Here is a 13,110-nt window from a genome sequence, read left to right on the forward strand (position 1 = left end):
GTTTCCTGCCGGCCGTGGCTGGAATCGCAGCGGGACGCCTCCGCTCCTCCGGGGAAGCTACCACCACCAGCACCAACGGTCCTCCTAACATAGGAGGGATCCACCTCCACCCCGACGCTCCAGGACATCAGGTACTCCACCAGGGGCACCCACTACCCATCAGGGAGCCCAACCACCATCCCACCGCCAGCCACCAGGGATCCCACCACCCACCAGAAACCCTAACCACCAGGGACCCCTAACCACTATCCCTCCAGGGATCGCTACTAACCCACCAGGGATAGCACGGCCACCATCCCACCAGGGATCCCCTGCCCTCCACCCCACCTGGGACTACCAGCCACCTCCCACTGCGTTTCGGACACTGCTTCGCCATCCCTGACCAGCACCCCCTCACCCACCCTGACCCTTCCTGCACCCCGCTCACCCCAACATGCCGCCCGCGCTCCTCCTCCTTGTCCTCCTCTCCTCCATCCCTAAAACCGCCTTCCTCTACCCACCCACCCCCGCTAAGCAGCTCTATATCGCCCCCTCACTTCTCCCCTCTCCCCACTACGGCACCCACCACCTCCTCCTTTTACTCCACTTCCCCGCTGACCCACTTGCCACCACTTTCAGACCCAAGCGCTCCTACACCTCCCGTTCCCACGCCACCTTCCTCACCCTCCTCCTTCTCATATCAGCTGGGGACATCTCCCCAAACCCTGGCCCCTCACCACCTCACACCCCCCCTAGAGCCCCCCCTGCTCACGCCAGCCGACGCGACCCCCTCAACCTCATACATGTACCCCTCCTCCCCATATCTATCCCCCCTCTCTCGGTTGCACTCCTGAATGCTCGGTCGGTTTGCAATAAGCTTACCGCCATCCATGACCTCTTCATCTCTCGCTCCCTCAACCTCCTAGCAATCACCGAAACTTGGGTACAGGCCACCGACTCCACCTCCCCTGCGGCACTCACTCATGGAGGTCTCATCTGGACCCATTCACCAAGACTGAGCGATCGCAGAGGTGGTGGTGTCGGCTTGCTCCTGTCACCGCTTAGCACCTTCCAGGTCCTCCCCAACCCACCCTCTCTTTCCTTCCCCTCCTTTGAGGCGCACTGCATCCGACTCTTCTCACCCACCCCCCTAAGGATCGCAGTGATCTACAGGCCTCCCGGACCCATAGCCCGCTTCCTGGATGACTTCGCCGCCTGGCTTCCCTTCTTCCTCTCCTCTGAACTCCCCACCATCATCCTCGGGGACTTCAACATCCCCATCAACGACAACACCCCGGCTACTTCCCAATTCCTCCACCTATCCTCCTCTTTCGCGCTCACACAGCACACTCAATCCTCCACCCACCTCGGAGGGAACACCCTGGACCTCGTCTTTTCCCACCTCTGTACCCTCAACCAGTTCGCGAACACCCCCTTCCCTCTCTCCGACCACCACCTCATCACCTTCTCCATCTCCCCTTCCCCCAACTCCCCCCCTCAAAAACGCCAAACCATCACCAGCCGCAACCTCCGCAACCTGAACCCGGCCCCCCTCCACTCTGCCGCCGACTGCCTACACGACAGCATCCTCTCACTGTCATGTCCTGACATAGCCACCACCTTGTACAATGACTCACTGTCAGCTGCCCTAGACTCTCTGGCACCCCTTACCACACGCATCATCAAACCCAGACCGCTTCAACCCTGGCAGACCGACAGCACTAAACGCCTCAAACGTCGCAGTCGCGCACTGGAGAGACTGTGGCGCAAAACCAGGTCCCCTCATACTTTCTCCCTCTACAAATCTGCATTTCTTATCTACACCTCCTCCCTCCACGCCGCCAAGCAGGCCTACTTTGTTAACCTAATAAACACCCTCTCCTCCTGCCCCCGCCGACTCTTCTCCACCTTCAACTCCCTGCTCTCCCCCCCCCTCCTCCACTCAGTACCTCTCTCACCGCCCACGAAATTGCCACCCATTTCCACAACAAGATTGACGCTATCCGTAAGGACATCGTCAACTTGCAATCTACCTCCCCACCTAGCCTCCTCGCCCCCGTCACCCCTTCATCTCCCCCCTCCTCTGCCCTCACAACCGCACTGCCCCCCTCCTCTCCCAATGCCCCGCCCACCATAACCCCCCCCGCACTGCACTCCCTCAGCCCTGTCACTACTGAGGAAGTCGCCAAAGTCCTCTCAAAAGCCCGCCTCACTACCTGCCCCCTGGACCCTATCCCCTCTCAACTCCTCCGGTCACCCCCCTCTTCCCTCATCCGCTCCCTCACCCACATCTTCAATCTCTCCCTCTCTACTGGCGTATTCCCCTCCCCCCTAAAGCACGCGCATATCACCCCCATCCTCAAAAAGCCCTCCCTGGATCCCGCGGACCCCAACAACCTCAGACCCATCTCCCTGCTGCCACTCACCTCCAAGCTCCTTGAACGCTTAGTCTACGATCGCCTAAGCTCCCACCTTACTGACAATAACCTCCTTGACCCTCTACAGTCCGGCTTCCGTCCCCTACACTCCACTGAAACCGCCCTCCTCAAAATCACTAACGACCTACTAAACGCCAAAGCCAAGGGCGACTACTCTGTCCTCCTTCTCCTGGACCTCTCTGCGGCCTTCGACACAGTTGACCACCCCCTCCTTCTTAATAAACTACTCTCCCTTGGCATCGGAGATGCTGCTCTCTCTTGGTTCTCATCCTACCTATCCCGACGCTCCTTCAGTGTCACCTACAATGGTGCCACCTCCCCCTCCCTCCCCCTCTCTGTTGGGGTCCCCCAAGGCTCTGTCCTTGGACCCCTTCTCTTCTCCATCTACACCTCCTCCCTGGGCAAACTCATACAATCTCATGGCTTCAACTATCACCTCTATGCTGACGACACCCAAATCTACCTCTCCACCCCTCACCTCACCCCCACTATCTCCGCCCGCATCACTCACCTCCTAAATGACATCTCAGACTGGATGTCGCTACATTTCCTCAAGATTAACCTCTCCAAAACCGAGCTTCTCGTCTTTCCCCCTGCCCACACCCCCCCCCCATCCTATCCATCATCACCAACAACTCCACTATCACTTCCGCCCCGCAAGCCAAAGTCCTTGGCGTCATTCTTGACGCGAACCTCTCCCTCCAACCGCATGTCAAATCACTCACAAACACATGCAGGCTCCATCTTCGCAACATTGCCAAGATCCGCTCCTTCCTCACCCCAGACACCACCAAACTTCTAGTACACTCCCTCATCATCTCACGCCTTGACTACTGCAACTCCCTCCTCACTGGCCTACCCAAGTGCAGGCTCTCCCCGCTCCAGACCATCCTGAACTCAGCTGCCAGACTCATCCACCTTACCACCCGCTCCACCTCTGCCACCCCCCTCTGCCTCTCCCTCCACTGGCTCCCGATTGCCCAACGCATCAAATTTAAACTCCTTACCCTGACCTACAAAGCCGTTCACAACACTGCCCCTGACTACCTCACCAATCTGATCACCAGGTACCACCCTACCCGTACCCTTCGCTCCTCACAGGACCTCCTTCTATCCTGCTCCCTGGTCTCCTCCTCCCATGCACGACTGCAGGACTTCTCCAGGTCCTCCCCCATCCTCTGGAACTCACTGCCCCAATCCATCAGACTGTCGCCTTCTCTATTCACATTCAGGTGCTCCCTCAAAACCCATCTCTTCAGGGAAGCCTACCCCACCCTCACCTAACGGCCATCCTCCCTCATTCCTCCTACCACTTCATCCCCCCCAGCCACTTCCTACTGTACCTTTACCCCCTCCCTCCTAGATTGTAAGCTCGTAAGAGTAGGGCCCTCTTACCCCTCGTACGCTGTCTGTCTTTGTTGTACTGTGCCATGTATTGTCCCCCCCTATTGTACAGCGCTGAGCAAACCCTTTGGCGCTATATAAACTCGTAGTAATAATAATAATAATAAAGTGGTTCAGGACAGATTGCACCCTTTATGTAAATATTAATTCTAACCGTAGTTACACTTTAGGGTCAACATCAGAATATTTCTAGGGTCAAAAAAGGGTTCTTCACAAACAATATCTACCCAAAAAAAGAGAATTGACTATTCAGAGTCATTGAAGAGAACCCGAGTCAGAGGAATTTCAGTCACCCAGAAGATGCAGTCGTAGTATGTGATCGGTCTATGGAGAGGAGCAATAGCTGAACAGAGAGACAATATAATAAGGAAGTCCAATCTTCTCCTGATGGAATCCCTTAGACTTGTGGCAGGACAAGATGGAACACAAGCAGCCAGCTGGGTGTAAGTGGTACTGTTGAACACATCCCAAACAAAGAGCAGTGAATTGGTGTTGGAAGGTCTACACCAGCTTAGGAATTTGATTTCTCACTGAACAGAGATTTCTCCATGGCTGTTGTCCCTGTTGCAGTCCTACCTGTAAAGCTGTCATCCATAAGAGGAGGAGGAACCTGGAAATAAGGCATTGATCATTGGAGGGGAGGTGGAATATGTGAAGGGAGGCGTGGACAAGGTGAGCGTAGCTGGAGCCCTCAAGCTAGACGGATATTGGAATAGTCAGCAGAATCTAGAAAAGTCTCTCCCACTGAGGCTTTGGAGGCTTGGTAAGATGCCACTTGACCACTACCTAGTCTTGGTGCTGAGGCAGTGTTGGTAATGCATTAGCTCAGGATCTGACAATGAAGAAAACATTTGGGAACACAGCTCAGTTAATGAATGATGAAAATATATTACATGTTCAGTCAAAGCTCCATAAAAAGGATAGAGATTAAAATCATTAGGAAACACAATTCACTGTTGATACTTGTCTGATGAAAATAGTCAAAAGGTAAAATAGTCTTGGGATTCTACCCCTTTAAACCCCCCTTCTCCCCATTACCTCCTGCAGCTGAAGCCTGTGAATCCTCTGGTGTATTATCACATGTGACTTATGTAAAAAAATCTGTTACACTCACAACATGGCTACGGCTTTTCTCTGGTGTGGACCCTCTTGTGTGTGTTAAGTTGTTCTCTATGTTTAAAAGATTTGTCACATTGAGAACAGTGATATGGCTTCTCTCCAGTGTGACTCCTCTGGTGTATGATAAGGCTAAGCTTATATGCAAAAGCTTTGCCACATTCAGAACACTGATATGGCCTTTCTCCAGTGTGAGTATACTGGTGCATGATAAGACTGCTGTTGGTTGTAAATGTTTTGTCACATTCAGAACACTGATATGGCTTCTCTCCACTGTGAGCTATTTTGTGTATGATAAGCCTTGACTTTGTTTTAAAAGCTTTATCACATTCAGAACATTTATGTGGCTTCTCTCCAGTGTGAATCATCTGGTGTCTGATAAGGGATGATGCTTCTCTAAAAGTGGTATTGCATTCAGAACACTGATATGGCTTCTCTCCAGTGTGAATCCTCTGGTGTGTGATAAGATTTGACTTCCTTTTAAAAGCTTTATCACATTCAGAACACTGATATGGATTCTCTCCAGTGTGAATCCTCTCGTGTGTGATAAGATTTGACTTCATTGTAAAAGCTTTATCACATTCAGAACATTGATATGGCTTCTCTCCAGTGTGAACAATCTGGTGTGTGATAAGCTCTGACTTAGTTTTAAAAGCTTTATCACATTCAGAACATTGATGTGGCTTTGCTCCAGTGTGAATCCTCTGGTGTGTGAGAAGATAACCCTTCCATCTAAAGGTTTCATTACATTCAGAACACTGATATGGCTTCTCTCCAGTGTGAATCCTCTGGTGTGTCAGAAGATTACATTTCATTGCAAAAGCTTTATCACATTCAGAACACTGATATGGCTTCTCTCCAGTGTGAATCCTCTGGTGTTTCATAAGATTACATTTCATTGCAAAAGCTTTATCACATTCAGAACACTGATATGGCTTCTCTCTAGTGTGGACCCTCTGGTGTGTGATAAGTTGATCCTTCGATGTAAAGGTTCTATCACATTCAGAACACTGATATAGCTTCTCTCCAGTATAAATTCTCTGGTGTTCGATAAGTTGATCCTTCGATGTAAAGGTTTTATCACATTCAGAACACTGATATGGCTTCCCTCCGGTGTGACTCCTCTGATGTGTGATAAGTTGATCCTTCGATGTAAAGGTTTTATCACATTCAGAACACTGATATGGCTTTTCTCCGGTGTGAACCCTCTGGTGTTTGGTAAGATTACCCTTTGTTGTAAAAGCTGTGTTGCACTCAGAACACTGAAAAGGTTTCTCTTCAGTGTGACCCTTCTGGTGTGTGATATGTTTTGCCTTCATTGTAAAACCTTTATCACAATCCAAACAAGAAATAGCTTTTGAAATAATTGTTATGGATGCAAGGGTTGAACTACATTGTAAAGCATTGTCACTTCCACAACACTGAAATGTCTTCTCTCCTGTTGTCCTCTGAGGGGGGATCAATGTTGAAGAGGATCCAAAACATTTACAACATTGAGAACACTGATATGTCTTGTGTCCTGTGTGAATCCTCCAGTGAACTACAATAAAGACGTTCAGTCACCTAAGACATCCATTTGGCTCGTTTCCCATGTGACTGAGTTGTACTTATGAAGACCAGCATGACCGAAAACTTGGTTCTTCAATCCACCTGTACAGAAAAACAAAAAAGTCAGAATTCCATATAAAGGGCTAAATAAAGATGTTTTCTATATTTTTTTAATTAAAAAGAAAATTTATGAAAACATCCAAAACATTCCAGAGTTGACATCAGAGTACAATCAGTATCACGACATGCATTGTCAGATAATGAAACACATCCAAAGTCAGAAACGTGTAACATAGCGCACAACAGCCTTATGCTATTGGGTTTTCACAGCCATCATGGTCCACTTGGGATAGAAAAATAATATGTTAAAATTCAAAAGTATAGGAGTACACCTTGCATCACATTACCATCTTATACAATACTAGCTCAATGGGCGCTAGACCCGGAGTACTCATCCATCTATCCCACAGTTTGTCAAATTTTCCAGGGCAACCCCCTATGCTGGAAAATAATGCTGGGTGATGTTCATATGGTGAAGCCATTCCTGGGAACTGGGTGGGGTTGGAGATTCCCAGTCTAGCAAGATAAGTTTCCATGCCTGACACAAAGCCCTAGATATGGCCACCTTAGTATACGTCTGTGTAATCACACCTTCTAAGGTACCTAGAACACATTGCTCAGCCCCTTGACACCGAGCATACGCAAATACAGTATACGGCCCCACTGGACTGGATTTTTTTTCCCTGGGGCTGCATATTTGCATATCTGTCTTTGTGGTGGGAGCACGCTGTATGGCCAGCTCCCAGCACAGAGGCGGGGGTCTCACTGAGAGCTCTGGGTCCCATACTAATGATCAAAACTCAGAACTCCCAACTCTGGGTCACCTGATCGCTGTGAGCCTCTGATTGGCTATCACAGTGAGGAGTCACTGTGAAGCTCGCCCCACGTGTTTTCTTACATTTTTTTTTCTCTGAGAGGAGAGAGAGAGACAAACAACAGTGTGTAAAAAATCAATTAATAATAATAATAATAACAGTAATTTAAAATAAAAAAAAATAAAAAATACGTAGATGAAGGTTTGATCTAGGACAGTGCCAGGGTTAGTGTTTGGGTCAAGGTCAGGGTCAAAGGTTAAGGTCAGAGTCAGTATTTTGGGGGGGTTATTTATTTATGTAAATTAGTATCAGTGTCAGTTAGTGTCGGTGTGTTTTAGTAGGTAAAAAAAAAAATGTAAAGAAAACTGCGCAGTACTGTTCCTGGGCTGTACTCCGGGTACAAACAGCAACTAACATACACATACGAGGTATTGCTGCCATCGTCGGGGGCAGGAGAATTGTTGGGGGTTGTCCTTTGGTGGTAGGTTATGGCAGCAGCAAGAAATATACAGCTAACTTTAGAAAAAATGATTTTCACTATTTTGGGCCTGTTTTCCTTTGATCACATAAAAATAAAATCAGGAGACGTCCATTACCATTTACCAACTGGATGCACAAAGTAGTTGTGATGACGGTTTCACTAACGCATGTCAAAGCTGCAAAATTGTGCTTAGGCATTAACATTTGTTGTACCTTCAGGCGTGAAGGGGTTTGGGTTCAGTTTGATGTCATTGAAAAAAGCTTGATTAATGGTGCCGACAATCGTGTCCCAATATCTATGAAGATTATGCGTTTAGAGTGGTTCTGAGGGCCAGTTGACACCAGAATGTGATGTGGGAAATCTGAGGTCCATGTTTGTGTCCCCCACCTGGTGTCAGTGCAATGCTAACGACACCCCAAACGCAGGCCACAATCACAGGGCATTTTCCAGCACTGGATGGCATGGCACAGAAGTACTGACGTTCCATGCGGTCCGGTTGCTGTGTGTTTTGTGAAGTAGTCCAAGCACAACTTTAGCTGTGGTCTGGTGCCATTTCAGCCAATTCAAATGAATGGTGTGAAATCATACTGCACCCAGATAGCATGTGAATCGCACTGGAACGCACAGAGCATTGCATGCGCAGCACGTTCCTGTGCAATGTATCCACTTGAAGATTAGGCCTTTTCTGACCATTTTTATTTACATTTCAAAATCAGATTTTTTGCTAGAAAATCAGTTAGAGCCCCAAACGTTATAGACTTTTTATAGCGGAGGTCCTAGAGAATAAAATGAAGGGTGCTGTAATTTTTTACACGCAGTATTTGCGCAGCTGTTTTTGTAGTGCAAATATTGGGGAAAAATACATTTTTAAAAATGTTGATGTAAAAAAAACACAATGTAACACCAAATTGTTTGGTAACATTTTTAAAAATGTATGTTACGGCGAGTGAATAAATACCAAACGTGTCATTCTTTAAAAGTGCGCACGCCTGCAACAGCCACAAATGACGTAAATGTCATTATTATTATTATTATTATTATTATACAGTATTTATAAAGCGCCAATAGTTCACTCAGCGCTGTACATTACAAAGGGGGACAGAACATGTGACAGAACAATACCAATACAATGTGATACATGAGGGGATCGAGGGCCCTGCTCTTTCGAGCTTACAATCTAGGAGGGAGGGGATGGTGGCACAGGAGGAGATAGCTGTGGGGGATGGAGTGGTAGGAAGAGTGGAGGAGGTCGGCAAGTTAGCAGGGGGTGGGGTAGGCTTCCCTGAAGAGATGGGTTTTCAGGGTGCGCCTAAAGGAGAGGAGAGTAGATGATAATCTGATGGGTTGGGGAAGGGAGTTCCAGAGGATGGGTGACACCCTGGAGAAGTCCTGGAGGCGGGCATGGGAGGAGGAGACCAGGGAACTAGAGAGAAGGAGGTCTTGTGAGGAGCGGAGTGTGCGTGTTGGGTGGTACTTGGATATTAGGTCAGTGATGTAGTTCGGGGCAGTATGGTGGACAGCTTTGTACGTCAGTGTTAGGATTTTAAATTTGATCCGTTGCGCAATCGGAAGCCAGTGGAGGGATTGGCAGAGGGGGGGTGGCGGAAATGGAGCGGTTGGAAAGGTGAATGAGTCTGGCAGCCGTATTCAGGATGGACTGAAGTGGGGATAGCCAGCGGCGAGGCAGGCCAGTGAGGAGGGAGTTGCAGTAGTCGAGTCGTGATATGATGAGGGAGTGGATGAGCTGTTTAGTGGTTTCTGGGGTTAGGAACGTGCGGATTTTGGCGATGTTGCGGAGGCGGAGTCTGCATGTTGCGGAGGTGGAGTCTGCATGAGTTTGTTAAAGATTGGACTTGGGGCTGGAAGGATAGGTTGGAGTCCAGAATGACACCAAGTACTCTGGCCTGCAGAGCGGGTTTGATATTGGCGTTGTTGGATGTGATGTAGAAGTCAATGGGGGGTGGGGTTCGGGCTGGGGGGAAGACAAGGAGCTCGGTTTTGGAGAGATTCAGTTTAAGGAAGTGGAGCGACATCCAATCTGATATGTCGCTCAGTAGGTGTGTGATTTGGGCAGAGACCGAGGGGGTGAGGTGGGGGGTTGAGAGATAGATTTGTGTGTCGTCGGCATAGAGGTGGTAGTTGAAGCCCTGAGAGTGTATGAGTTGGCCAAGGGAGGAGGTGTAGATGGAGAAGAGAAGGGGCCCAAGGACAGAGCCTTGAGGGACCCCAACAGAGAGGGGGAGTGAGGGGGAGGTGGTGGCATTATAGGTAACGCTGAAAGAGCGTTGTGACAGGTAAGATGAGAGCCAGGAGAGAGCAGAATCTCTGAGGCTGAGGGAGTGTAGTTTTTTGAGGAGGAGGGGTTGGTCGACTGTGTGGAAGGCCGCAGAGAGGTCAAGGAGTAGGAGCACTGAATAGTGGCCATTAGCTTTGGCGGTTAGCAGGTCGTTGGAGAGTTTGAGTAAGGCAGTTTCGGTGGAGTGTAGGGGGCGGAAGCCAGACTGTAGGGGATCGAGGAGGTTGTTGTCGTTAAGGTGAGAGCATAGGCGGGTGTAGACTAGGCGCTCGAGAAGTTTAGATGTAAGTGAGAGCAGGGAGATGGGTCTGAGGTTGTTCGGGTCATTGGGGTCCAGGGAGGGCTTTTTAAGTATGGGGGTGATGTGTGCATGCTTCAGTGGGGAGGGGAAAGTGCCGGAGGAGAGGGAGAGATTAAAGATGTGGGTGAGGGAGCGTAGGATGGAGGGGGAGGGAGGTCGTAGGAATTGTGAGGGGATAGGGTCGAGGGGGCAGGTGGTGAGGCGGGCATCAGAGAGGATCTTGGAGACTTCCTCGATGGTAGTAAGGTCAAAGGTGCGGAGTGTTGGGGGAGCTTCAGTATGAGGAATGTAGGGTGGGGTGGGAGTGGAGGTCAGAGCAGTGGTGGGGCTGTGGGAGAGGGGGGATGAGGGGGTAGCTGAGTGAGGGGGAACGGGGTTGGAGGGAGTTTGAGCAGTGACGAAGTCCCTGCGGGTTATGTCGAGGGGGAGGGGGGATGAGGGGGTAGCTGTGTGAGAGGGGACAGGTTGAGAGGGCGTGTGAGTTGCGGCGATGTCCTTGCGAATTGTGTCAATCTTGTTTTTGAAGTGATTGGCAATCTCAAGGGCAGTGAGTGAGGTGCTGGGTGGAGGTGGGGGTGGCGAGAGTAGAGAGTTGAAGGTGGAGAAGAGTCGGTGAGGATTGGAGGAGAGGGCCTTGATGAGGGTCAGGAAGTAGGCTTGTTTGGCTGCGTGGAGGGAGGAGGTGTAGGTGCGCAAGGCAGATTTGTAGCAGGTGAAAGCTTGTTGGGATTTTGTTTTGCGCCATAGTCGCTCCAGGGCACGACTGCGTCGTTTGAGGGTTTTGGTGTGATCAGTCTGCCAGGGCTGGAGCGGTCGGAGTCTGATGTTGCGTGTGGTTAAAGGCGCTAGTGAGTCAAGGGCTGCTGACAGCGCGTTGTTGTAGGCACAGGAGATGCTATAAAAGCCTTTACAGGGCCCCACTTTAGATTTACACAGGAGGTCTTGTACTAGAATTACTGCCCTCGATCTGATGTTCACGGTGTTACCTCACATGTGTGGGACCATCGCTGTTTGAAAGCGTGCGGCATGTCTCGTGCATTCACCTTTTGTGCACAAGCACGGGGGGGAGGGGGGCTGCATATTTCTTTCCATTTATTTTGTTGACATTGTCGCTTTACATTTCATTTGGATGACTTTTATTGGTATCACAGAAAATATAAATATCCCCTGTGATAGCAATAGGCAGTGACAGGTACTCTTTATGGAGAGATCTGGGGTGTATTAGCCTCCAAATCTTTCCTCTGCCCTTAACATCTGATCGCACCAAGATCAGTGTAATCAGATACTTTAGGCCCCTTTCACACGGACGTTCCGATTGGGTCCGGACCCGATCAGAACCTCTATTCTCCTCTATGGAGCGGCAGGTGTAAACGGATATGTGTCCCTTTACAGTCGCCGACATCCGATTCGATCCACCAAAAAGAGACAGATGGGGATCCATTCCCCTCCTGTCCATTGGATCGGATCACATGGCAGTCTGACCGCCCATAGAGGACAGCGGGCCGTGTCCATGTCCGCTCTGTATAAGCGAAGCAGACACAGACTTGTCATCCATTTGCCCAACAGCGATCAGCAGAGAGATCCCCCGCTGAGCAAGAGGATCCGCTGACGGGCCCACCCGGTGTGAAAGGGGCCTTACCATTTTATATTCCAGAAAACCAGAAGGGATGAATGCTCATCACTTCCATCTTCCTGTATCATGGAGGCCATCAGGGCCGATCTGGCCTCTGTTTACTTCTATGGGACAGGAGAGGCTGAGAGGGCCACAGAAGGTGGTGGGAGGGGGGAGGTCCCCTCCCGCTGCTTGTAAAAGCAATCCAGCGGCTAATTATCTGGTTGGATTGCTTTTATAAGAAAGCAGACCCTCGCCTCTAATAAACAACACCGGGATGACTTCTTCAGCTGCAGCCATCATCCCAGTATCACCAGCGAAGGTCCGGCAACGTATGGGCACGTCACTGGTCTGCAGGTGGTTATGGTGGGAACTGGCCCTGAACATAAAATCTTTTCTTCCCTTAAAGCATTCCCCACATTAAGGTAAACAATGTTCTGCCACTTTCTGTGTTCCAACCAAACACTTACCTGAGTCCTGCATTGATCCAGCACTGAGCCCGACTGCGGTTCTTCTCCCATCTTTCTCTTCTCACAGGAGGATCGGGCAGCAGTGGGAACCATTGGCTCCTTCTACTGTCAGGTAAATCCTGAGAGCAGGGGGTGGGGCCGAGCCACTCTGTGTATATCTATAGACACACGCAGACCGGCCCTGGGGAGCTAGTCCACATGCCAGCCCCCAGAGCAAGTGGCTTGCTACAGGGAAGAAACTGAAGAAAAGGAGCTTAAAATATCCAGCAGGGGACCCCAGAAGAGGAGGTTTGGGGCTGCTCTGTGCAGTACCATTGCAGGGAGCAGGTAAGGGTACCATGTGTGTTATTTTAATTGAAAACAAATCCTTTAGTAATGCTTCAGACCTGCCTGTCAAATGGCATACCTGTAGAATGTAGAAAAACAAAATCAGAGAGAAACAATACAAAGTGGCTGGAATTCCTCTCACCATTCATACCCGACCCTTATTCTTGACTCCCCAAAATCCATAGCTAATCCATATCTACGCAGGAAGTCTGGCTGGCCAGGAAATGGGGTCAGCAAGTGGTAGCCCTCTACCTAACCCATAC

At 49.8% G+C, this 13,110-nt stretch overlaps 1 protein-coding gene across 5 annotated transcripts in view; it reads right to left on the reverse strand.

The window, feature by feature from the left end:
- Positions 1-13,110, reverse strand: part of LOC149451038 (uncharacterized) — a 221,199-nt gene that overhangs the window by 105,442 nt on the left and 102,647 nt on the right. For 4 of the 5 annotated variants that reach the window (XM_089691129.1, XM_089691128.1, XM_089691127.1 and 1 more), the window contains exon 2: positions 3,934-6,587. The exons of the other annotated variant lie outside the window; for it this stretch is intronic. In XM_089691129.1, the coding sequence (XP_089547255.1) occupies positions 4,943-6,256 (1,314 nt within the window). In that variant the 5' untranslated portion in view covers positions 6,257-6,587 and the 3' untranslated portion in view covers positions 3,934-4,942. Of the gene's footprint in view, positions 1-3,933; positions 6,588-13,110 lie in introns of those variants that run through there. 5 annotated transcript variants of the gene reach the window in all.

This window comes from Staurois parvus, unplaced genomic scaffold (assembly GCF_062004578.1).
Source record: "Staurois parvus isolate SC_StPar_1 unplaced genomic scaffold, SC_StPar_1.0 ptg000551l, whole genome shotgun sequence".
NCBI classification, from domain to species: Eukaryota; Metazoa; Chordata; class Amphibia; order Anura; family Ranidae; genus Staurois; species Staurois parvus.